Source organism: Melampsora larici-populina, assembly GCF_000204055.1.
Source record: "Melampsora larici-populina 98AG31 unplaced genomic scaffold MELLAscaffold_1, whole genome shotgun sequence".
Lineage (NCBI taxonomy): Eukaryota > Fungi > Basidiomycota > Pucciniomycetes > Pucciniales > Melampsoraceae > Melampsora > Melampsora laricis-populina.
In genome coordinates, this window is record NW_006768765.1 from 1,548,444 (window position 1) to 1,574,730 (window position 26,287).

The window sequence follows — 26,287 nt, forward strand, 5'->3', positions numbered from 1 at the left end:
AGCAGACACCCAAATGCTCAATTTCTCGGAGTCGTGGCCCACAACCCTGCTATCAGTGGTTTACAGCTACATTTCAGAATCCAGAAAGGTAAATGACGGAGACCAAGCAAGAGAAGCCACTGAAAACATCTCTCACTGTGACACATGTCTGATCACTTGTTTGTGAGTGTGCATTCCATGACTCTTGATAAACACGCGGCACACCGCACGTTGCACTGTGCCATTCAAATTTTCTGCGGACGCGTCCGGACTCCGCCCCTGTCGATTTTGAAAATTTCAACGGGAAAATGGCATTGTTTACAACACATACCTCTGCGGTAAGTTGTGAACTCTGGGACAGTTCCTGATGAAGGTTATGGGTGGTGATGCATGAGTATGCCACATATTACATTTGCCGAAAGCGGTGGTATGAGAATGAAACTTCTAATTTCAAGATCAGTGGAAAACTTGAAATTCTTGTCGATTTCCAAAATTCCAGAGAAATTCTGGTGGTCAATCGAAGCCTTTTGCAGACGGTGGTACGATCAACTTGGTCGAGACCCTCACTGCGTCTTGACAACCAATCACAACCTCAAGCGACAATCAAGAATCCAACGGACAATGCCAGTTACAGCACTTAGAGCACCCACTATGGTGGGAGTGTTTTATCGTAAAGTTTGCGTTCCTGAGCGCGAAGTTTGATCATGCGTGTTTTACCAAAGTTGGTAACCGCGTGAAATCCACTATGGGATGATTTATCGTCTGCTTTCCCTAGTTCCTACGATAAATCAAGTCGTAGGCTTGCGTAAATCTGAGCACACGAAGTGCAAGACTTGACGCAGCCGTACGGACCGCAGGTCTAAAACAGGTCCATAGTGGACATGTTGGTATTTTAGCGTTAGGGTAACGCTAAATCACCGAGTTAACGCAACCATAGTGGGTGCTCTTAGGCACAACAACAAATACACCTAATGCGTAGTCTCAACTAACCTAATGAGGATTAGACCGCGGTAGAAGAGAGATGGAGCATTTTGAAAAGGAGAGATAGACACAGCCACACAACGAAGTAGCATAGAAACAGATTAAGCATCTAGGACGAGAACGAGAACATACATAGAGGGAGACCGGTATAAGACAATCCAAAAGGAGGAAACCCCAAATGATAGAAAGCTACAAGTCTCTACTTGTCCAATCCTGATTCTTGTCCAGTTGTGTTGAGGTGATTTCATAAGAGCCTTCCGTCCACCGGAGCTTCATTTCATGGGCCGAAGACGGTTGCAAATATGAGTCCGTTGGAATCTCACAAGTACCCTTTGCAATTCACCTACGTTTCTACGATAAACGAGTTGTAGCCTTGAGCTAGCGCGGTAAAGGAAGTTGTCATCATCCACATGGTGTTTTCTAATTCTTGGCGTAGTTGTGTAGCAAGGGTCTTTCGCTCCCGAGGCAGTATCGATAGCTTAGCCCAATTCGTCCCTCCATCAATTGCAGAGCGCTACTTTCAGCCACGGTTGCTGAGGAATTTGTCTATAAAAGTCGCAAGTTCTGGCACGCGTGCAGGCCCTTGCACCCCTCCAATCATTTCATCTTTTCTGTGTATCTTCTTTAGCCAGCAATCATCATGTTGTGCTTTTCTGTTCATATGTCCAAGCTTTCATTTTTGTTTTTACTTTCTTGCATATGTCACTTCCATGTTCATGCACAGTCAGACGTCTTAGACTCATTGCCAAGTGTCCAAGAACCGAATTTGGTCGACGAGCTCACTTTACACACGCGAAACGACCCAAAATCCCAAGCATCACGGAACCCAGACTTCCCTGTAGCAAACCTCTCAGACTGGACATTGTCCAATAACACAGAGCTTCCATCATCAAACATTACCGAGCTGCAAGCATCATCAAACCTCACAGGAACAACATTAACTCTTAACGTCACAAGCCCACACTCGCCAGCCGTCGTAAAAATTAAACTCAGGCCATTGATATTACCTCCTGAAGCTAGCGTACTGCCAAAAAACAACGAGTCAAAGATCTTGAAGCCGAGTTTGGAAAATAACAATTTACGACATCCCGTCAATGCAACCAAACCATGGGACACAACGAAACCGCCAGTAGGCGCTCGTGTGGTCAGACAGGACCCGCGCGCTGGAGAATTTGGGTAAGTGAGATGAAGAACAAACAGTGATTCAGACATCTTTGTTTATCTTATATTTATGAACATGTCCTTTGAAATTCCTTCCTGCAGAACTATACAAGCGGCGTTATCATTCTTGAAAAATCTCACAGCACAAGCTCAAAATGTGACCCAAACTATCTTTATATATCCCGGTACGTCTAGTCATCTTGATCACGGATAGACATTCATCTAGCTTATCTAGAAGGGCGGGAACTTTTGTATAGGCACGTACAACGAAAAATTGATTGTCGACTATAAAGGGGTGAGGCGCAACCCCAGTCTTATGCATAGGTGATACGCGATTGCTAAAATGTCCTATTCTTCTGTAGCCTTTGAAAATGGTGGGATATACCGTAGATAGGCATAACTTCAGCCAAAACTTGGTCAATATCAATGGCTCAATGGGTGCTCAAAAGGCAGGGAGCAATGAGCTGAGTGCCACTGTAAGAATAATTAAGGACGAGTAAGTCTCAATGTACTATACCTTGATGAAGCTTGTGCTATGACTGACAGCGACCGATGATTCTTTCTCCCCTCCTCGTCAGTTTCTCCATGTATAATATGTGAGTTGTTTCTCTATTAATCACGCCAGACGTGATCCATTTACGCGAGCCCTTCTTCCATTTCCAGAAATGTCTACAATAGTTATGGGCACCAAGGTCATCTCAGCCAAGCTATTGCACTTTCAGGGACAGGGTCAAGACAAGGTTAAACCACCTCTGAATCTGCCTACAAGTCTTTGAAACTGACTTGGTAAATAATCATCAGCATACTACGCTTGCAGTTTCTTCGGGTATCAAGACACCCTGCTAACCCTCAATGGATACCATTATTATTCGGAATGCTACATTCAGGGAGCCGTAGGTATGTTGCTTGTTGCTCGCGCTCTGCTATCAAACTGCTCTGATATTCTGTCACAGATTTTATTTTCACACAGAAAGCAGTAGTTTGGTTTGAAAAAGCTACAATTGGAAGCGTTGCACCCGGCGTGTAAGTCATTGAGACCCCAACCTTGAGTGTGAAAGTCAATTTTACTGAATAACACACCAACCACTCATTTTGGATTTCAAACTCAAAGAATAAGTGCAAATGGAAGAAACGATGCGATAAACCCTTCTCGCTATGTATTCAATAGAGCTAAAGTCATCTCGAAAGGTGCTGCTATAGGCTCGGTTTATCTCGCAAGACCATGGGGAAACTACTCACGAACTACCTTCCAGTTCTCTTACCTCTCAGAAGTCGTCAATCCGCTGGCGTGGCGTGTATGGCAAGACGGGGATACTCGAACTAATCATGCCAGTTATACAGAGTATCGAAACCATGGGCCAGGCTCTGTCTTGTTTCCACCCAACTGGAATTACACTCTAACACACAGTCAAGAACCTATCGATGTAGGAAAGCCTGTGAATGGGAGCAAGGTACCTGTTGTGACTCCGCCTATCGTAGAAAACGCCACCAGCTTGGGAGTACCACCTGGTTCGCGCGCAGTATGGGGTAAGGAGCGTGCGCGACCTTGCAAAATTACGCAAGTGCTTGGTAAAGTGAGTCGTTTTCTATCACTAACCTTGTGTCTTGAAATCAAATTCTCACTCCTTGTTCTTTGTGAATAATTTAGGATTACGCAATTTGGATAGATCCCGACTTTGGTGTCGACCCATTCTCAAGTGGCAACACCGAAAATCTGGCAGGGAAACCATCTTCAAATGGCACCACCATCAATTTGGGCGGCAAAGAGACTTCAAATGTCACTGCATCAACTGTGACGGGCAAAGATCCTTGATAAAAAGTGTTTTGTAAATTTTGTGTTAAATTGGTAGCGATTTGAGGTTTGGGGTGTTTGTATTTGGTTCAAGTCTTTCTGGATATTATGTGGATGTCGTGTATACGAGTGTGTCATCTATCGTTGAACGAGTTCCTATGACTGTATCTTTTTTTCTTCTCATTGAAAACTTGTGTACATGATCTTTCTGAACTCTCTTCATCACTCATTGACACCATTAATTGCCTGTGTATATCATAATAGTAGTCATCTTAGTTCTCTTTTCATTGTGGAAACCGATTTTGTTTCATCATTTATCATAGGGGCGAGACAAGAATTCTCTAGATATTAAATTCGCAAGGCATGGTAGCTAAGAAATGACGCCATATGTATCACTCTTTTAAATTTGACCAACTGTGAAGGCACTTTCCAGCTGAGATTGCACTTCCAGCAAGGCAGTACAAGAAATTCACTCTCTCCGGATGTGATGTAGATACGTTATTGAAGTTCATCTAAATCCTACTTCAGAGGACCAGGTGGGAGCCCTTCTGAATGCAGAATCCAATATCATTACTCAACTCTATCATATTTCAGACTGCCTAAATAAATACCTTCATAACTGTCGCAGTTTTTCCTCCTCTCAAAAATTAAACTTTGTGTTTGAAGCAATATATATAGATGGAGAAAAATGTTCAAAGGATGTCTGGGTCCTTCTCAATATGTTTTTGCAGCAAAGGCTATACAACAGTTAAAGTGACCCAGATAACATGACAAGATGAGATATGATGTGTCATCGTCCAGAATAAAATAAATATGATCATGCCAAAGCCCGTTCTTGTTCATGGAGTTACATAAACAAATCAAAAAAAATGGTTCAATTTGAATACAAAACAATATTAAATAAGAGGAGTGTGATTAAATAAAGATTTTCATCTTATCAAAGATTGAAGAACTTTTTCAGCTCCGATTTCTCCAATCGCATAAACAGTCAATTGAGGATGAAAAGCCAAATGTATAGGTAAAATACTTTGTTTTTTTGGTGAAAATATAAATGATCCAAACCATACCAAGAGATAACAATTAGCAAAAATAAAGAAACTCAATAATTTTATATAAACATCAAAAGTAAACTACCTTACCTTGCATCTATTACTCTTAAATTATTTGTACCATAAACTTTTAAATCTGGATCTACAACACCATTATCTTTGAGTGGTAACATAGATGCTGTACCAATCGGATGATCTAAAGAATTTCCAAACATTCAATTTTGCAAAACCAAAATAATCGAGTATTAGATAAAGTATATGAGAAGTAAAGGAGACGCTCACAAAGCGTATCTATTGAACTTCTAACATATTCATTAAAGTCATCTAAACTTTGAACTTTTAAACTTGGTAAATGTTCTTTTTTGATGACTTGATTCCAAGTGTTTTGATTGATAATCGATCTAGAATGATTACTTGCTTTTGATAATAACCAAACATCAAATGGATGGTTCAAAAACCCTAAGAAGAAAAATTAACCACACACATCATTCATCAAGAATCAATTTCCATCTTCATGTTTTGGAAAGTGTTAGGATTGAGAGATTTGTTTTCTTTTACCATTGTCTATTGTAGGTGGTATGTTTTCGTCTTTTGATGTGATATGAGTTGATCCTCTTGATAAAGGGTATTGTAAACAAATCACAATGGAGATACTGGAAATCAAAAGATAAAGAAATTAGATTGATTCATTCCAAGATCCAAGGCACACCAAATCTAACTCAACTAAGATTTTCCAACTTCAGGTTTCATCTCTAGCTAGAAACTCGGACCAAAAACCAAATCATAAAACCATCTTAGAGTTGATCTTGATCAGGAAAGAAGATGACTCACAGATCTACGATTCACAAGGATGAATTCCATCGGAGTACCATGCTTGATCAAATCCAAATTCACATCAAAAGCCATACCATCCACCGAATTTGGAATGTGTTGATGATCTCGAATGATTTGAAACCCTTCTTGAATTTCATCTTGATTTAAAAACCCATTCAAATCTTCAAAATCAATCACATTCACCGAATTAGTTAAGATGCCTTGTTTCTTAACTTGATATAAATCGATTTGTTCATTCGCAAAAGTTAAATTAGTGGATAAATCATCCATTGAAGTTAGACCAGGTAAGAGTTCATAAACGTTCCAAAGTAATGGATGATCAATTAAATTGTTTCCTACACCTGGTAAATTCAGTACGCATGGAATCTTAAGCTTTGATAATCTTTTGGTGTCACCTATTCCACTTTGTTCTAAGATCTTAGGTGTACCAATCGAACCTGAACTTAAGATCACTTCTTTTTTGGCGTAGATCAGGTTTTTTGAATTCGATTTGATCTCTACACCTCTGATTGTGATCTTTCCATTCAAAGCTCTTTTCGTGATTAATCTTTTAATTTCCGTATTTGTTTTAATAATCAAATTAGATCTAGGTTGGTTCACTAAAAAACACATCAAAGATCTAATCAGAAAAACTCATCCATAGCGTTTTTCTTTTGAAAAATTATATCAATCAATCTTACAATAACCAGTTTCAGATGTGACTCTTTTAGAATCCTCATCAATCGTAGAAGGATAAATCCAAGGACCATTAATCTGACCTCCAAATGTATCTAAAGCTCTTGGATTATGATTTAAAACATAACTTGAATTAAAATAATTTTTCCAAAACTTGAATAAATAGTTTGGAAAAGTGAGTTTGATGTTTCCTTTTTGATTATGATTTTTTTCTAAAAAATTGAATTCAGTGGTTTGATTATTTATTTTATAAATTAAGTTTTCTGATTTTCTTATACCTCTATCGAATGTTTCCCATCCCCTTTTAGATAATCAAAAATTTAAAATTAAAGATTAGAAAACAAGATATGCTATAGGAATAAAAAAATTATTAAAAAATGTTCAAGCTTACCATCCTGGATTTCCTAATTTCTCAATCGAATCATAATCAAATTTAGATCCTTTAGTAGCAATCATAAAATTCAAAGCAGATGAACCACCTAAACACTAAAATCAAAAAAACCATATCAATCTCTTTATTTCTTAACACAAACTCAAAAAAGAAATCAAAGAAATCTTCAACAAACTTTGCCTCTAGGATAAACCAATGAACGATTATATGCATTAGGTAATCGAATAGTCGAATAATTCCAATCAATCGGACTACGAATCGTACTACCTATCAATCACAAACTTATCAATCTGTTGTCTTTCTAGATCTTGAATCTAATAAAGTCATTGTAATCCGAGAATGTTTACCAAAATAACCTGGGACGGTAACTTGTGGATTATTCAATGAACTATTTCCAGCCTTGAAATAGATAGGTAAGTCAGCATTGATCAATCATGTATGTTGAGAAAGATAGGAAATGGTTTACTTCGATCACACAAACGGAGATTGATGAATTGCTTTCTGCAAGTCTAGAGGCCAATGTTAAACCTATCATGAATCGTAACATCCAACATCAGAAGCATCCAAAGAGAAAGCATGAGTAAGACTTCTGTTGTCTTTAGAGTTCAATACTTCACCAGCTGTTCCACCACCAATGACAAGATAATCAAAACTTTCGATTTGATTAGGTGATTTGATAAAAGTTGAATGTATGAAATGTATAGTTGAATGTAAGATCAAAATCTTTAAGAACTTCATTCTGATTTCGTTAAACAAAAAAGATGAAAAGGTTCGACAAATGTAAAAGTGGTCAACAATGTTTAAGTTTTGAACTCTTTAAAGTGCTTTAATGTATTCACATTCGAATTGAATCATATCCCTTTCCTCACTTTTCTATAAATTATCACCTGCATCCAATCAATTACCTTTTCACTTGTAGAGGGTTGTACGAAGTGTTATCAGAATAGACTTTGTGAAAGGTGAAGGATACTCAAGCAGAAGGTTGTTGAGCAGCTTGCTTCCAAAAGAGGTGCGATAAAAATGGCAATGCGACCTCCACTCTCCTCCACCCGAAGTTCCAATGGGTAGACTTGAGCCAGTGTCATTTTAATTGCTTTTATCCTTTTTCGCTGGCTGCCTACATAAGTTGTCTTCCCTTCTTTTTCCATCTTTCTCCAAATTGGTGACCAATACCATCTATCCTTATTCAAAAACCAAAAACAGTATGGACATCACCAAACCGAAACTGGTTCTCGTCCACTTCTTGATCAACATGATCAAATGTATATGTCATCTTATTCATGGGTTGTAAAACCTGGGAATTAGATTGCATTTTTTCATCATTCAGATGAGACTTGTGTTGATTTAATGATCAGACAAGAAATCCGGTTTTTAGCGGCAAGTTCCTCGATCGAGCCTCGGTTTCGCGGCGAGAGTCTAGACTTGACCAAGTTTTATCCTACATTCGAACCAACACCAACGTATTTTGAGTCTCTTTCCTCACGATATCATCTTTGATAAGTAAATCGAAAGAAACTGTATGTAAACCTCATGATGAAATACGAACCCCAATAAGTGATGATAAGTTCGAGACATCAATTTATATGCTCAGGTCCAAAAAGGTAAACCATCTTTTCTAGAATCAGAAAAGGTAACATATTTTTTTCAAGTTTTCTTATCTGATGATCTACGTTTCATAACTTGAACTCGATATACATCTCGAACCCCAGTGAATTAGTTGATGATTGAAAAAGGTATATGAAGAATGAGAAAAGATGATAAAAAGTAGAAATCATGATCGTAAAGGATTTCCTCAATCGATTAATATCTTGATAGTAATAGTAGAAGTTGATTAAAGTTTACTATTTTGGTGAAAAAGGAACAAGTTCAAATTAAAATCGATTCCTCGGATTTAGATAATCATCTTTTCCCATTTCTCTTCAAAGCTACTCTATCAGTACATACCAGGAATATTTCTTCATTTCTTGATTATTTAAATCCTTCTACTTCTTCTACTTCTCCATCTCCACATTCCCAAATTCTGCTTTGAAACTCATTTACCACCCAATTGATTATTGCTCAAAGTCTGAATAAAATTCAACAAAGAAGATGATTATCCCATTGAGCATCCAACTTGATTTAAAAATTCATCAACCTGATCAAATTCAAAATCAAACACAAGACCATATTATAAGTTTAAATTTAAATGAAAAGATCAATGAAAACTCAATCCAATCTACTCTTATCACTCTTCCAAAACTAGAAACCTCATCAAATTCATCGTAAGTGATCAATTAACCTTCCAGTTTTGTCTTTTGTTTTGGTGATTCTTAATATCAAACCTTCTATTATATTTTCTTAGCAAACGCAAACCATTCAAGGACCTAAAGTTTCAACTTCTCGAATGTATAACAAGCCTTTTAGTATGGTTAATAATCCTAAACCTTTGGAGGATTTTCAATGAAATGGGACCTTTAAGTTTTCAAACCCAACCTTTCCTAAACCTATTTAGTTCAACAGAATTTGATTGGAATTTAAGTTTTTCTAGTATTGAAAATGAATTGGATTCGATTACAAGTATGAAGGATATTCCTATTAGATCTCAGTAAGTTTTTCATCAGTTTTAATCTTTTCTTGTAGATATATTTGGTTGAGTCTTGATGAATATTTTATTTTATGGCTTAGTGCAAGGAATTGGTTAACAGAAAGTTCTCAAACTATTTTCAATCCTCACCCAACCTCAACCTCAACCTCGTATCCTACTCCTAATGAAGACTTCAACTTTGATTTCCAAAATCAGAAGCAAGACTTTAATTTAAATCCCAACGATCAATCCGATCCTAATCCTAATCCCAACCAAACCTACGAATCCAACGATGAATCAAGCATCAAACTAAAAGAAACCTTAACCGCCCTAAATGATAATGATGCTGATGAATTTATTTTCTTTAAATCGCTTCAAACCTCAAACCTTCATCAAACTCCAAAAGACAATTCACAAGAAACCCTTCATTCAGACTCAGATGATTTAAATATTTTTAATGAACTAGATGATCCTTTACCAACATCATCACCTTATATACCTATAACAAACCCCGATCCAAGTCATGAATTAGATTTCCTTTTGTAACACCTGTGAAACATACCCTTGACCTTAAACTTTCTTTTTTTATCTTGTTCTAGTTTTTCACTAATCCAATAATTTTCCATTCTTGCTTGTATAAGGACTTTCCATTCTTATTTTTCTCAAATCTATCTCTTTATCTTTTATTTTTTCATTCTCATCCTAATTATTTGATCTTTAATCTTTGTTTAATGTTCATCTGGGTTGTGATTTTTACTTTTTTCTTCTTGTTAGATTATTTGATCTTCAAAAACCTGTAAAACAAATGAATTTGGAAGTACTTAATAAGAATATAAAAGATAAAAAAGGAGACCGTTGTTGAAGCTCATTCATTGCACCTGTACCACCACCAACACGATCTTCTCAAATTGGAGTGATTTTGTGATAGTGGGCTCCAACATTCCTCTGACCATCTCTTACAAAGGAAACATTGATTCCACAGATTTGAGCCGTATCAATATGCAAATTGAACAACAATCTATCTTCTTCTCATGTATCATAGCCAACACTTAATATACCCACCCCCACCCCTGTTCAAACCAAAAGTTTTCCTCAAGTTTGGGTACAAATCATAAACTACAAAACCAATCTCTTTATGTTTCTCCAAACCAAAACAAAAAAACACATCACATCACACAGAATCAAAAAAGATGAATTCTACACTCAAAGAAAAAAAACAATTGAATGACATTATTAGGGAAAAAACCCCATTCATGATGAAAAGTTCATATATAAATATAAAATGAGAAAAAAAAACTGTTCGTAATATGCAATTTTGAATTTCAATTTTTTTTTTCTTTCATTCAAAGATTTTTCTTCAAAAAGAACTCCGGTTCGCTCACTTTATCTAAACAAAAGAAATAGAAAAAAGAAAAAAAAACTTGATTCTGCAAATTTTCAAAATGTTGGAACCTATAAATGTAGGATCAAAAAAAATAGAATATAAGCATGAATCAATCAAACCTTATAGAACATCAAAGTGTCTAGAAGATCTCCAAGGCTTACATAATCATTGATCCGATCTCTTGCATTTTGAGCAATACATTCAGCAATCCAAGTCAAGCTTCGAATTTCTTGTTCCTTAAGCTACAGAAACCCAAAAAAAAGAATCAATTGAGAAATGATACATGAATCCAAAGTAACCCCCAAAAAACCAAACCTCACCTTGAAGAATGCATAAAAGACGCCATATTGAAATTGTTGTAAGAAAGCCAGTTTGTTGAGATGAACTTCTTTTTGAAAGAAATGATCTTCAAGAGCTTGAACCAAATCATCTGGACCGTTCGAATTAGCACCCGCTTCAAAAAAGTGTCGATACTCCGGAACATTATCGGTGATGGCTTTAACCGCTTCGACTTCATCTGCTCTAGCTAGTAAAAAGTTGCCTTCGGGATACAGTTTTCCAAGACGAGGAAAGAGTTTGAAACGTTGTTCTTTGGTTAGATGAGTTCCAAAAGAGTTGATGGTGATATTGATGGTCCGTCGATCAGCTTCGAAACCAAGGATTGCATCCATAACCGATCCAGTTGGGTCTCCTAATTTACTACAGAACCGATGAAAGTCCTCTAGGTAAGCTCGGTAGAGCGTGTTACGGATGATCTCGATATTCAGTTCGTCTAGATCATGTGCCGAGAGACAGTCTCTAAAATAAGGTGCTGTGGTTCGTCATACACGTCATGAATGATGAGGTTCTTGATTAGAGAAGAGACAGGTTCAAATTGCATGGAGTGATCGTACCTAGTGGAGTTTCAACCATCACGGAATTATAGAGTTCCTCCATGTTGGTAGCTACACAGAGTGCTGGCATCGTATCAAACACACCTAAGGGATGACATCGATCCAAGAGCTCATGTGTATCCCGCTCGTGTAAAGTACCGGTGATGAGGAGGATGACCTTGATGATGTAGATGATGACCATTGAAATAAGTATACATGATCTAATGAAAGGTAAATCATTAAACTTACGTTATCGATCATATAAGCATATCTAGAAAAAACCAAACCGAAAAAAACAAAACATCATCAGTATTGAAATCAAGAAAGAAAGAAAACCAAACGATTCACGTCATATAATCTAAAAAGGTCGAAAGAGGTTCAACAGCATTCGATCGAATATAATTAAACTCCGTCACCAATTTAGCCGTAGCTTTTTCAGCAATAGTTGAAGTTGAGATAGGAGGAGTTTCATTGGCCAAAAAGGTACCATAATCGGTAGCAGCTATTAAAGAACGATGAACAGCGAGTGAGTGATTGGATTCGATGGAAAAAGGAAGTTGAGAGAACAGGTCACTAACAGAGTTGCATTTTGAAATCTTCTAGACTATCACATTGTGTTAAGTTTTGATAATGAGTTTGGGTTAAGAGACCAGCTTTGAAACCTCTGATGATGCCTTCAAGGAAACCTGATGAATCATGTCGATAGGTTTAGTCAATGGTTTCTCAAATCTAAGAAAGAGATTCTTTACTTACCTGAATGAGAGTTGAAGAAAAGTGCTTCCATTGTTGGATGATTTTGATTTGGTTTCTTGGTTTGATTAGTTGTGTCCTTTCGATCTTATATGGTTTGGATGTTGATGGTCTGATGCTTGATGGTATGATGGTCTTCAGGTCGATGTGGTCTCAACTCCAAATGAATTTCCAACCTGAACAGAGATCGGTCCGACTCGTTCGAGCGGATCACTAATCTCCAATAAGGCCCCGTCGCCGAGTATCCTGTATTTCATTTTCCTTGCTTCAGAATCACAGTGTACAGTCGATTTCAGAAAGCTTGGAAACATTTGCCCGCCAAATTTGAGCAAATTGGCGCGGAATTCTTTCCAAGCTTTGTGCAATTGACTGTACACTCAAACTTGCTCAAGCCTCGGGCCTTTGGCGAGGGACTTTGATAAGTTTGGTGCACACTATCTGTTTTCATGCCAAAGAATTGCTTAAATATTCAGTTCATAAGTGTGTCTTGGGATTTCTTGGTTATTGCCCAGCTCATGATTTTTGCCATCCTCAGAGATATCATCCTTTGATGTGGAGGTCATATGTAAATCTTTGGGGGTTGCACAACTCAGGGGTCAAAAATTTAAAACATTAAGCAGTGATTCTCTCAGAGTGCTGTATGTCAGTGCAAAGGGACATAACTCAGAATGGGAGTAAGGACCATATCATTGGTTTCCAGTCTAGAAGATATGAGGATATTGCCACTGACCTTGGGTGTATTGGTGAACAAGTGACCAAGTTGAATGAAAGGCATAATTCTGGCAGAAATGCAGGGGAGACAATGTCTTTGAAGTGCTCTTCTGCGCCCCTCCAGACATCTGGGGATTCAACAGGTACCAAGCTTTTGTAACCTTGAGGCTCCCCAACAGACAGGGTGTCCTCTATGGTCACAGTTTATATACAAAATGATGTCTTCAAATATAGTGGGAGGCTTCACAATTCAAATCTTGCCATGTGAATTATATGTCCTGTGAGCCATACAAGCTCTATAGTTTGTATTGTTTTTACTGGTTGATACAATGATGTAGGTTATAATGATATTGCATTATTTTCATTGATACAACTATGAAGGATCTAATGAGATTTGCATTGTTTTCACTGGTTGATACAATCATGAATGATCTGAGATCAGTATTGAGAAGCTTAAATAACCAAATTCAACCTGTGTGTTTTTGGGCTTCAGACATGCCTCTGATGTTTTCATGACACAAAATCACCAAAACTCTATATTCAAAATCTTTATGAAACTTCCTTGAAAAATCCCAACATAATCTTTAATTTTTGGTCTAAAAATACTGAAAGAAATAACCAAAAAATAAATAGGTTTGAGTAATGAAGGTAGGTAGAATCTGATAAGAGGAATGAGAGTGAGAGGTTATGTTTTTTCAAAGAATTACAATTTCTTGGAAAAGATGTTAGGTTGAAGGACAAATGAAGATCAGGTTAATTTTTCAAACACGTTTCTGAAGCAAAAAATGTATATTTATGGGATAAAAACTAGAAACCCAGGGGTTTTTTGCCAGGTCCCAAGTTTCTAAACTTCATTTCAGAATCTGGGAAAGTCAGAAAAAACTTAAGAGCCCCAGTGATCAAGAAGTGCCTGGGGATTCAACCTTGAGAAAAACTGGGATTGGTCACCCAGATTCTGAGTTTTTCAAACACGGCCAAAAAGTCTGAGTTGGAAAACTTGGACTTTTTCCAGGTTTTTAGTTTGTATCCCATAATCATTCAAGATATGTATGTATGCTCAGTTTGTGCTTGTAACTGAAGACAAAAATAAACAACAAAATGAAGTGGAAGTACACTCAATATACCAAATGATATCACTCCAAAATTGAATTCATATGTTTGTGTTTAGTCTGTTAGGAAGATTGGACAAGTTTCTCTGAGGTTTTTTTGAAGTGTAAAGGCTACCAAGCTTGACTTGATACCCACACAATTGCTATCCAGCTGAAGTTGTTAATATGTGATGGGTTGTGCCTTCTTCTCTAGGTCATCAAGCTTTTCTTGAATATAGGAAAGGAGGAATTGAGTTGAGATCCTGGAGACATTGGGTTGGTAATCTGATATATTGTACCATGATGGGCTGCACCCAGGGATCTTCATGAAGAGATCAAACCATTTTGGTCTAAATGTCTTCATCCAACTCAAAATCACATGACAAATGAAGTGTTGTTGGCTTATAGTGAATAGATTGTGACTCATAGCCCTGGAAATCAAAGAATCTCTGATGGTATTGATTGAATCGGTCTCAGGATAAGCTCTAGCATAATTAGTTGTTTTAGCATAATCTTCCAATTTGATTGTTCTAAATGGAATGGTTTTCCAAATATTTTCTAACCACATGTATCCTTCATTTAATGTTTCACTCAAGTCTCCTCCATAAGGATCAAAGCTGAATTTGACCTTGATTAGCAACAAAAGGAATTCATGTGTCATAAGTGTTAATCTCATTCTCATGCATTTTTTGACTCCAGGATACCTTACACAAAGCTCCTCATCTGTTTTAAGGTATTCCTGAAGTTGTATCATGAAAGGTGTGACATATTTCTCAATTGTGAAATCAAATGATGATCTGACCTGATTCCTGTACATGCCTGTTTCTGTATGGGGTCTTTGTCTTTTACGAGTCTTCTTTTTTCTAGGCATCATATCAGGTACATCTTGAGTCGGTGCTTTGAAGTTATTCCTCCATTCCATTATATTCATGTTGAAATGTCTTTCCATTGGATAGATAGGCGTCTGAGCATAAAGGTTGGGAATGGGTAAATCTTTTGAGGAGACAACTTCCCCATCCATTCTACCATACAATCCATTGTTATTAGGGTAAAAAGTTTGATTTGGGGTCAAGGGTTTTGCAAGGCCCATTCCTAAGCCTCCCCCAATATTTAACTTCTTCCTTTTGTTATGTATGATCATGTCTTCAGTGTTGTAGTGAAGATCCCTGATTAGATTCTTCTGTTTACTAGATATTTGATGATCATATAATGCAGTGTGAGCTTCAAGGGGTGTCTTTGGTCCCTTGTCTTTCTTATTTCTCCAAGAATTATCAGGACCTACCCTGCTTTCTGGTTTGTAAAACATCTGGTTTTCATTGCTTTGTGGGATAAAACTTGAATTGGTTTCTTGATTTAACATGTCTTCTATAGCCAGGAGGTAGGCTACATCAAAATCTCTTTCCAAAAATTGTAGATTTCCATGTTCAGAGTTTTGGTGTGGATGTGGTTGGGATGCCATTCCCCTTGTATTGTGAGATTGGTGGTCCCAAAGAGTGTTAATTTTATCTAGGGGCTTGTCTGCATGACCTGATCTTGGTGTTGTATTTATTGGATCAATGAATTTGTCCTTGGCTAAGTGTGCATCTTCTGAACCTCCAAATACCATTGACACTCCAGTATGTGTGTCTGGGAACCAACCATCCTGTGGATTTGTCTGTGTGACTGGTTGGTATGGACTGAAACAATTTGTACCTCCAACTGTGTGATCTTGAAAGATGTCATGACTTGCATGATTGATGGACTGTTCCAGGACATTCAAATAAGCAGGGTATTTGAGTTCAGTAGGGATGTTGGGTAGGTTTATGGCAGGAATTGGGGTTTCCAAAGTATCTAAGTGACTTGATCTATGTATATCATCATTGCTGTTGATATTGATCCTACCCAAGTTTTTGTCTACCTGATTGAACTCTCCATCTTGGCTCATTGAGTCATCAAAGATATCAAAGTATGATATTGGAGAATAATTTGTTGAAACATTTCCCACATCACCACCAACCCAGCTCATTCCACCAATGTTTGGTGATAGTGTGGGATTTTTTCCAATGTCTGCGCTGTGAGATATAATTTCAGAAGCAGGATAAGGTGTTGGATGTCCAGAATGAGCTTTCAAAGTTTTGAGTTGAGGCGGAACATCTTTCAAATCTGTGACCATATCATTTTGGTGTAGTGGCTCTGCAGCATCTGTCATTGGTCCTTCTTTGAATGTTAAGAAATTCTCTGTATCCATGAAATCAAAGTCTCCAAGTTCCAATAAATTTGAAATCCACACATCATCTTGATCGTGCATAGGGTGAACCTGGTGAGGGAACCTCATATCTACATTCACTTCACCAGAAGTATCATCCAGCAGGACTGTGTTGGAAAATCAATACAGAATCAGTTGGATTTTAAAACTGAAGATGATATCAAGAAGCCATTTCTGACTTTCAAAGGCCTTACCTCCTTGTTCACTTCTATGCCCTGCAGTAGTTGATCCTTCAACAAGGGGGTGATGATCAAGATTTGTTGATGGTAAAAATCTGTCTTGATGTGCAAGTTCATGATAATTTGCAGATGAGAAAGGCCAATAACCTGATGTTATATCCTCTGTCCCATGATTATGATTTGACACCACATGAGAAACCTCTTTCATTCCAGGCTCCAAATCCTGTTCAATATTCTCACCATCTGTTAAACTTCTGGCTAGATCTTTGTGTGAAATGAATCCCCATACAACTTCAAGATCAGTACCTGATAGAATGAAGAAGATGTAGAACAGGATTAAGCTCTTGTTATGAAGCATTGTCACCTTAGCAAGATTACAGGGCCAGATGAGTCAAAAATATTGGGCTACAATTTTGATTGATATCAATGATATTTGTATCTTTTCACTGATTGATACAAGAATGGAGAATATGAGGGGGGTATTGATGAAACTATAAACCCAAATCAATTGTGTTATGGGCTGTGGACAGGCCTCTGATATTCTCATGACACAAAATCACCAAAGCTTAAGTGTATAAAACCTCCCGGAGACACAGGTACTGAAACAAGTCACCATAATATTGATTCTTTTGTGAGAAGGACCCGGAAACAAGTAAAACAGGTAGTAATTCTGGTAGTATTTCTGAGAAATTTAAAGGTAAGCAATTTCTGATGAGAGGATAAATGATGAGGTGTTAAGTTTTCAAAGACAAAGGTTTGTTGGAAAACCAACAGATGGCTATGGACAGAATACAAGCCCAAATGATGGTCAGGTTATTCTGCATTTGAATACACATTGTGTCATGTGGACAAGGTTTTGGTATCATTGATTCAAATGTAACACAATTGAAATTAGAATAAAGAACAGAAGCAAATGGAGATGGGATGAGGATAAAAATGCAGGTTACTCCAACATTGACTTCACATATTCAAAAATTTGGTGTCACAATCAGTGGATGTATATATGATCTATATCTATGTTATACAAAACAACAGGGATACCCAGGTCTGTCCAGTTGGATTTATCAAGATTTGTTTAATTTTGACTCCTTCTCTATTTCAGAAACCCTTTGATGAATGTAAGAAAGGAAAAATTGAATTGGGTAATAATTTTGTTTGTAAACCGGTGTGTACCAAATTGTACAGTTGGATTTTAACAGAAATATATCAAACCATTTTGGTCTAAATTTTTGTATCCAATGCATTATTATATGAGCAATAAAGTGATGTTGGTCCAGAACAAATAGATTGCTACTACTAAGCTTAGAAATTAAAGAATTCTTGATGGTCTCAGTGCTGCGAGAAGTTCCAGTATGCTTGATTGCTTTAGGATACCTTTCCAACTGAATTTTTTCAAGTGGGATAGTTTTCCAAATCTTTAGTAACCACTGATATCCTTCCGCTAGAGTTTCACTTACTTCCTCACCCTCAGGATCATAAATCAACTTGACCTTCACTAAGAATAAAAGGAATTCATGTGTGAGAAAACTCAGTCTCATTTTCAAACGTGCTTTGAAAATAGATCTCCTGTTACAACCATCTATCTCTGTTTGAAGGAAATCCTCAAGCTGTGTCATGACAGGGGTGACATACTTCTCAATTGTGTTATCAAAGGATGATCTGAACTGGTTCTTGTACATACATGTTTCATCCTGGGGTGTGATTTTTTTATCAGGCTTCTTTCTTTGGGGCAGATCATCAGGTACAACTTGAATATTCCCTTTTCCTGCACCATTGTGTGTTAAGTTAACAGTATCCTTGGAATTGCCTATATGTCCAAAGGAATTTGAATTATGATGTGGTTTATTTGGAATGTGAGTGATACAATTATATATTATGGGCAATATTAATCTTTTTGTGGTATAAGCTTCATTATGATTGGAGTAACCAGATTGATGAGTATTTGAATTTGTTACATGGCTGATGGACAATCCTGCCCCACTGTGAAATTTCCTCCTCTTATTCTGTATGGTCATATCTTCAATGTGGGAGTGCATCTTCCTACTTATATCATCCTGTTTCATAGGTGTTTGGGATCCATCTAGCTCCTTGTGATAATTGAAAGATGATTGCAAATATTCACCTTGGTCTTTCCATGAAATTTCAAAAGCTTTATTGCTGCCTGGTATGTCAAGTGATTGAGTTTGAATGCCTTGTGGAACAAAGTTTGAAACCCTTCCTCCATTCATCAAGTGATCTAGATCCGGACCTTCACACAACTCTCTTCCAAGAAACTGTAGATTGTCTTTTTCTGAGTTGTGCTCTAGATATGGTAAGGAGTTTGATCCCATTGCATCATAAATATGGTGATCCAGAAGGTTGGATAAATCATCTATGGGCTGGCCTGTATGATCTGATCTTGGTGTATCATGCTCTAAATTAACAAAATTATCCTTTGCTGAGTGTGCATTTCGTGTATCTTCAACTATCTTTGAAACCCCAGGATGCGCTTCCACAGGCAGGACACTTGGAGAGTTTGACTTTGAGGTGTGTCTGTCTGGACTATTGTACCAATTATTTGACAGATCTGACTGTGTGTGTGGTTGGTATGAACTGAAGCAGTTTGTACCTTGAGATATTTGATCTGGAACAAAGTCAAGACTTCTGTGGTTGTGAAGATCTTCTGGTGTATTGAGATTTGAAGGATGTTTAAGTTCAACAAAGCTGTTGGGTAAGGGTATAGAAGGGTTTGTGTTTTTCATGATGCTCAAGCTTCTTGAGCTATTAATTTCACTATTTCTGTTGATACCAATACTTCCTGATGTTCCCTCTGCCTGATTTATTCCTTGACCTTGGTTCATAAAATGATCATGTATTCCAAAGTCTGATATTGGAAAATCATCTGTTGACAATTCATCAACCCTCCCCATTTCATGTGTGTTTGGTGATGCTTTGGAATCTACTCCCATCTCTGGACCATGAGGTATCATCTCAGAGGTGCAAGGAGCTTGATGGTTGGCATGAGCTGGTGACATTTGGAGATTAGGAACATACTGAATATCTTGAATTATATCATTTGTGTGTATTGTTTTTAGGACATCTTCAACCATTCCTCCTGGGAGTGGTAAGAGATCTAGATGATTTATGTAATCAAGGTCTCCCAAAAAATTTGAAATCCATACATCCCCTTCACTGTACATCCCCTTGTCTTTGCCTTGCTTGTTGAAACTCCCATGGTGATTCTGGTAAGGAGATGTGATATCCTGATGCACCTCTGGAGAAGTATCAGTTAGAAAGTCTGTGGTGTGATCAACATCACATGTAAGTTGGATTTTAAAAGGGAAAATGAGATCAAAAAGTCATTCCAGTATTTCAGAAGCCTTACCTTTTTGTTCACTTCCATCAACTAAGTCTTCCAATCCTTCAATAGAGGAACAATCATCAATATCCAAAACAAATCTTGATTTAAAAATACAACAGATGCAAATCACCTGATTGGACATTATAATGACCTTCTTCTATTTCATCATTATGATTTGACACCTCTTGAGCAATATGTGTGGTTTTGGGTTTCAAATATTGATAATTCTGCTCACCATTCCATAAACTTTGTGCTAGATCTTCTCTGGGAAGATATGCCCAGACAAATTCTTGGCTGGGGTATAACAGAACCAACAATAAATAAAAGAGGCTGACACTCTTCATACAAAACATTTCTGCCTGACCAAGATCACAAGAACAGATGAGTAGAGGAGACTATGATTTTCAATATTATGTAAAAGATAAGGTGGGCAGTGAATACCTGACATACTCAAATTGACCGAGGTATCTAGATTATTGGACTTCAAACATGCCTCAGATCTCTGGTGGCACACCCGTATTGAAAACTGATCTTCAAAATGTTTCATATGAGACTTCCATGAGACATGTTACCATGAAATTGAAATCTTGGCCAAAAAATATGTAACACCAAATCATGTGGCAAATCTTTGGTTCATGGCCTCGTTGTATATTGGTAATCTTTCAACATCCTAATCCCTACCAATCTTTGAACCTTTGGCTTGATAAGCTCAGTTTCATATCAAGGTTTTGAACTCCCAGCACAGGACTGGATTGCTGTTTACTAGCAGTTTAGGACATCTGGCTACATCAGAGTTGTCTAAGAGTTTTCTCAGAGAGATATTGAACTCATTCATATTTTTTTAATTCGGTTGTCTCGGGTGTTTACTTCTGAACTAATCAGAAGCAAACAGAAGAGTACAATGAGTGTTTGAAAGCAGTTAAATGACTCATAAAGATGGTTTTTTTGTCATCAACATGGTGAGGGTACAAGAAATCAGTTGACTTCATGGCCCAGACCTGGCCTCAGGCTCCTTGCAGGCTGAGCAGGGCCAGGGCCGGGTCAGCCTCAGAGTCTCGTGACTCCGTGAGAGTCCAAAGCGCGAGTAATTTTGGTTCACACAGAGGCCACCACCAATGCTACCTCATCAACTCAACGCGATCAATCCTCTGAGGGAACACTTCACCATCGATACTCAACGAGATAGAAAACACTCATCGATCGGCTACAATTCAAATCATATTCGTGACTGTCGACCTGATATCTCGATAATTCGAAGTAAAGAGAACTGTTGAAAAATCATATACCATTGAAAAGAAAATGGCAAAAGATGATGAAACTGAATTGGAACTTATCAAAAGAAAACCTTTGAATGAGAATCAAGGAAATCATGAGGAAACAACATCAGAACAAGAATCAGACCCGGGAGTAGAATCATATTCAGAATCAGAATCGGAATCAGAATCAGATATAAATGATAATCAATCACGCTTAATCAACACTTCAAATCAAAACCCCATCAAACCTCGAACGTATCTGATCCTATCTACAATCTCAATAATTTTCATTCTATTTATCTTTTCTATCGCACCCCATTTTTCAATCGAATCAATTTCAAAAACCACTTTAAAACAAATCAAACCGATCGGACCACCTGGTAGTATTACATCTAATACTGAACATTGGGCAAGTCAAGGTGGAACTTGGAATAATGTAGATTTAGATGAAAAGTTCAAAGAATCGGATAAATTAGCAAGTTTATCAAATTCAACCCATCATTTTAAAAAAACTTTGATCGTGGTCTCTTTAGATGGATTTAGGTAAGTTTTACATCTTTGTTTCTTTGGATTCTTTTATCGCTATGAGTAGTTTACTGACTTGAAGTTAACACAAATGATGTCAGGTTGGATTATTTGGATCGGAACTTAACTTCTAATTTAATTTCATTAACCGAAAAAGGTGGATTAAGAGCCAAAGGTTTAAAACCACAATGTAAGTTGATTTGATCATTAAAAAATTGTTCAAAATGTATGAACTGATGAGTTTGATGATTTGTTTAGTTCCTTCTTTAACATTTCCAAATCATTGGTCAATGTTAACCGGTCTTTACCCTGAATCTCATGGAATCGTTTCTAATAATTTTTACGATCCAAACTTGGATTTAAATTTCACCAATACGAATCCTTCAATAAGTTGGGATTCTTATTGGTGGGGTGGTGAACCAGTTTGTGATTTTGATTTGTTTTCATCACATCCGATTAATACAAAAGAAAAAAAAACATCACTTTGTAACCAAAAAAACGCTCACACTTTGTTCTTTTTTCTTTTTCTTTTTTAGATTTGGTCAACTGCTTCAAAGAATCAAATGAAAACTGCTGTAATGATGTGGCCAGGTCCTCCTTATACATCTGAAAAGATTAGACCTACTTACTGGAGAGCTTTTCAAGAACATTTCAAATGGTCAAAACGTATTCAACTCTTAGAAAGTTGGTTAGGTTCGTCATTTTCCATTTCTTTCAACCGAAAAACAAAAATTCAAATCCTTTATATAAAATTGATTTTTTTTGGCGGGTGGGGGGTGAAACTTTTTTTTTAAAAAAGAATAGATATGCCAATTCATGAAAGACCTGAATTGATTTTTATCTATCTACCAGATTTAGATGAAGTAGGACATCGAAATGGAGCTGAGAGTTCTCAATTAAATCAAACATTAATTCAAATGAATCATTTTGTCAACCGTTTAGATCAATCACTTTCGAATCGGAATTTATCTGAGATTGTGGATGTGGTTTATGTTAGTGATCATGGAATGAGTTCTTCTGATGATCATCGTTTGATTTATTTAGATCAAATCTTGGGTTCTAAACATTTTTCAAATTTGATTGGAATTGATGGTACGATCACTTTTTTTTAATACTTTTAAAACTTGATATCAAACAAGATCAACAATCTAATGTTTTTTTTTGCATTCTTACATTTGATTAGGTTGGCCAGCTGCTGGATTAAGGTTTAAAGAAGGATACGATCTAGAATCAGTTTTAAAACAACTAGATAAATCGTCCCAACATTCCGAATCATTCAAAGTTTACACACACGAGACTATGCCTGACCGTTGGCATTTTGTAAGTTGATCTTCACCAATCTCAACCACAAATTCTACCCAAGAAGGATAATCTCTAATCCTTATCTTGTTTTTTAGTCTAATAACCAAAGGATTGCTCCGATTTACATTGTACCTAGTTTAGGTTGGGTAGTTACAACAACTCAAGAACATAAAGTTGAAATGAAAGGTCATTTTAGAACCAAAGTAACTTCTTCGTCCTTTTTTTTTAAAAACCTTGAGAAAGAAACTAACTAATGTATTCTTTGTAATAGGGAATTCATGGGTATGATAATGATTTAGAAGAAATGCAAGGGATTTTCTTTGCTTATGGTCCTTCTTTTCGAAAAAAATCAATCAAATCCAATCTAATCGACAGGTTTTCTAATTTAGAAATTTATAGTTTAATTATCAAACTATTGAATATTACTGATCATTTACCTAAACAAAATTCTACTTTAAATTTTTGGGATCAGTATCTTTGATAGAGTTGAACAAAACAGACCAAACCTCCTGGAATCATTTATGTCGTTTTTTTTCTTTCTTTCTTTGCTTGATTGATTGTATTTTATACACTTGTATTTTCAATGCATAGATATTTTTTTCTAGATTTCTCTTCGTTGCAAGACTTCAAAATTCATGAGATCAATGAATCTCAATCAAAGTGTTTTGAAATGAAATTGCTTCATTGAAGTTCTATTTATACATAATATAATCTATATCAAGCTCATGACCAACGCTTTTCATCATTTCTATTAGAACATTTCCATTCAATTCTTATACTAATTATAATAAGTAACATTCCAATTCTATGATGGAAAAAGACTCTAAATATATAACATCTAATGATGAGTAGAAAAAGAATCATGAACAAGATTGATAAGTGATGCTGCACTGATTACCTAGCCATCATCTATGACAACACATCAAGCCCGGCATTCAACCTTTCCATCTATCATGGCGATCGCTGCACCAAGTGCCCTATCAAAAGCAAACGGAATTAAGGAGAGGTTTCAAGTTTTGAGTATAAGGGGTCTGACATAGAAATCTAAACTTCAGTAGAGTAAAAAGAAACACTAACCATCCCAATTCTACACCATCAATCTTTTTACTAATCTATAATGATAAAAAAACGCGAGACCAAAGTGCGTTCAATATCTTTCCTTGATCCTTTAAAGATAAAAAAGAAGAAAATACTAGCTCACCACAATCTCACGATCATCTTTAACTTCATATCCAAAACTTAAAAGAGAATACATAAAACTCAAATCTAAACAATATTCAGGTCGATCTTCAAGTTCTTTGATGGCTTCTTCTTCATTAGCGGGTTTGAATTCATTTAATACAATCCATTTTCCATTGGATTGTTTACCTTTACAAACACTTTCTGCTAATTGTTTTAATTGATGTAACTTAAATGGAGATTTCAAACCTAAAGGTTCAATTCTATCATAAAAATATGATAATCTAAAGTTCCTTATATAATATCAGTTTGAATTCTTTTGATGTAAAAAGCTTCTTAGAAGGAACACAAAAGGTTGACTTACGCATAAATAGGTCCGGTTTTAAAACTATCTTCTAATCGAGGTTGATAAACTCCTCCAAAAGCACAAGGTTTCAACTTACAAGTTTCATCCTTATCCATGACTATTTCCACTAACCTTCTACAGGCATTAAATCCTGCTCCAGTACCTACGATTTCGATTAATTGATCGGGTTCTAATTCCACTTTTTTTCTACCATCTTTCACTAAACAAGGACTGAAGATTTCTAAAACTTGATCACTCGAATGTTTTGAATGTTGTGATCTCCAACGTTGATTAAATGCAACTAAGTTATGAATCGATCTACGTGCTTCCATTAATCCATAACCTAAATGAGAATGTTGATAAAGTGCATGATTTCTTCCACCGAATTTTAAATCATAAACATGATCTCCTGGTTCTAAGATAGCTTGTTTGTCTACTTGAAGTGGTTCAAAAACGATTTGAGTAGATGCTCCTCCTAGATCTAGGACAGCTGCAGTGCTAGTGTCAAGGTTTTTCTGAACTGTCGTTTGAGGTCCAATTCGTTTCAATAGCTATCCAAGTGATCGAACCAAAAAGATAAGTAAAAGATTGGTTGAAAAATCATATTTGGATCGATAAAGAGAGTGTAAACGTACATAATTGATAGTCACCCAAGCATAAACACCTTCAGCAGAACCATCCATAATACTAACCGCATCTTTAGCCACACTAAATGGCCACTCATCTCTCAAATACCTTTCCACTTCATTTATAATAGCAGAACTTTGAGCTTCACCTAATAATCTTAAACCAGCAGTAGCACGAACCGAAAGAGGTGTACAAGCTCTATCTTTTTCTGGTACGCTTTTGATGGCTTCATCTAACAAGACTTTTAAAGATCGAGCGGCTTGTTTAGGTGATCTAGCAAATGAAGAAAGTCCAGGTTGAGTTTTGATAAACTTTTCATCTATCAATCTAGGTAATGAATTAGATTGATCTGAAGTTGGTAAACATCTTGAGAAACGATAAACATGAATTCTTGAACCTGTTGAACCTGCATCGATCATTAGAGCGAATTGTTCATTAGATTTACCTGGTGGTGCGATACAAACTGGATGTTTTGAAGTGGAAAGTAATGAATCTGAAGTTTGAAATTCTTGATTAATGTTTTGATTTGAAGATCGATTTGGATAATAAATAAAAAAGATTATCATCATCGGTATTGTTAAAAGTAAGAATGTTTTACGAAAAGTGAATGGGATGATATGTCTTCTGATGAAAGCCATGATTGAATTTGATTGAGATGGATCTGAATTGATAAAGAGAGGAGCATAGAGATGAGGTAGGTTTTGATTTAAAGTTGAAGTTGGTAATGAAGTTGAACCAGAAGATCTTGAGGATGCTGATGAACTTCTTGAATTGTGTTGATGATGAGTTGTTGAGGCTGAAGTGGGTTTTGACATGTTTTTGTAAAATGGGTTCAGGGAAAAGCCATTGAGAATGACCCAAACCACTTTAAATCGGAAGTTAGGTGAAGTTAGGTGATGTCATCACATTCACTCTGTCCATGTCAAGAAACATTTCACAACTCAAAATTCAATCAACTTGTTCCTCAGCCTCACAATCCCAGTATGGATGCAGCAAAGAAAATGATGAGCCAACGGGACCTTCAGACATCCCCCTATTGTAGAAGAGAATAGGTTCAA

The 26,287-nt window shown here is 36.6% G+C and overlaps 7 protein-coding genes across 7 annotated transcripts; 3 read left to right on the forward strand and 4 right to left on the reverse strand.

The window, feature by feature from the left end:
• Window positions 1–1,621: 1,621 nt before the first annotated feature.
• On the forward strand, window positions 1,622–3,934 carry MELLADRAFT_86897 (family 8 carbohydrate esterase; the record flags this gene model as incomplete). Its single annotated transcript, XM_007403556.1, has 10 exons — window positions 1,622–2,136; window positions 2,224–2,306; window positions 2,379–2,416; window positions 2,484–2,617; window positions 2,700–2,717; window positions 2,785–2,861; window positions 2,923–3,018; window positions 3,075–3,144; window positions 3,233–3,695; window positions 3,770–3,934. 10 exons carry the CDS (start codon window positions 1,622–1,624, stop codon window positions 3,932–3,934), a joined length of 1,659 nt encoding a protein of 552 aa, XP_007403618.1.
• A 908-nt stretch (window positions 3,935–4,842) lies between these two features.
• Window positions 4,843–7,600, reverse strand: MELLADRAFT_101151 (uncharacterized protein; the record flags this gene model as incomplete). Its single annotated transcript, XM_007403992.1, has 10 exons — window positions 4,843–4,939; window positions 5,053–5,158; window positions 5,245–5,421; window positions 5,521–5,615; window positions 5,687–5,718; window positions 5,794–6,395; window positions 6,477–6,772; window positions 6,863–6,957; window positions 7,038–7,129; window positions 7,408–7,600. The coding sequence occupies 10 exons, from the start codon at window positions 7,598–7,600 to the stop codon at window positions 4,843–4,845; spliced, it is 1,785 nt and encodes a 594-aa protein (XP_007404054.1).
• A 1,350-nt stretch (window positions 7,601–8,950) lies between these two features.
• MELLADRAFT_58515 (uncharacterized protein) lies at window positions 8,951–9,971 on the forward strand (the record flags this gene model as incomplete). Its single annotated transcript, XM_007403557.1, has 3 exons — window positions 8,951–9,123; window positions 9,354–9,446; window positions 9,482–9,971. The coding sequence occupies 3 exons, from the start codon at window positions 8,951–8,953 to the stop codon at window positions 9,969–9,971; spliced, it is 756 nt and encodes a 251-aa protein (XP_007403619.1).
• Window positions 9,972–10,538: 567 nt separating this feature from the next.
• Window positions 10,539–12,583, reverse strand: MELLADRAFT_41471 (uncharacterized protein; the record flags this gene model as incomplete). The annotated part of the gene is made up of 8 exons (XM_007403991.1): window positions 10,539–10,877; window positions 10,971–11,051; window positions 11,130–11,620; window positions 11,703–11,859; window positions 11,931–11,952; window positions 12,030–12,183; window positions 12,260–12,367; window positions 12,435–12,583. 8 exons carry the CDS (start codon window positions 12,463–12,465, stop codon window positions 10,863–10,865), a joined length of 1,059 nt encoding a protein of 352 aa, XP_007404053.1.
• A 1,828-nt stretch (window positions 12,584–14,411) lies between these two features.
• MELLADRAFT_101154 (uncharacterized protein) lies at window positions 14,412–20,347 on the reverse strand (the record flags this gene model as incomplete). Its single annotated transcript, XM_007403990.1, has 6 exons — window positions 14,412–16,582; window positions 16,670–16,960; window positions 17,952–18,149; window positions 18,336–19,931; window positions 20,019–20,054; window positions 20,230–20,347. The coding sequence occupies 6 exons, from the start codon at window positions 20,345–20,347 to the stop codon at window positions 14,412–14,414; spliced, it is 4,410 nt and encodes a 1,469-aa protein (XP_007404052.1).
• A 780-nt stretch (window positions 20,348–21,127) lies between these two features.
• MELLADRAFT_46368 (uncharacterized protein) lies at window positions 21,128–23,779 on the forward strand (the record flags this gene model as incomplete). The annotated part of the gene is made up of 8 exons (XM_007403558.1): window positions 21,128–21,793; window positions 21,877–21,965; window positions 22,034–22,197; window positions 22,312–22,468; window positions 22,580–22,867; window positions 22,959–23,095; window positions 23,173–23,280; window positions 23,349–23,779. 8 exons carry the CDS (start codon window positions 21,294–21,296, stop codon window positions 23,556–23,558), a joined length of 1,653 nt encoding a protein of 550 aa, XP_007403620.1.
• On the reverse strand, window positions 23,745–26,033 carry MELLADRAFT_41476 (uncharacterized protein; the record flags this gene model as incomplete). Its single annotated transcript, XM_007403989.1, has 5 exons — window positions 23,745–24,054; window positions 24,155–24,189; window positions 24,279–24,540; window positions 24,621–25,153; window positions 25,238–26,033. The coding sequence occupies 5 exons, from the start codon at window positions 25,865–25,867 to the stop codon at window positions 24,000–24,002; spliced, it is 1,515 nt and encodes a 504-aa protein (XP_007404051.1).
• Between the last annotated feature and the right edge of the window lie 254 nt (window positions 26,034–26,287).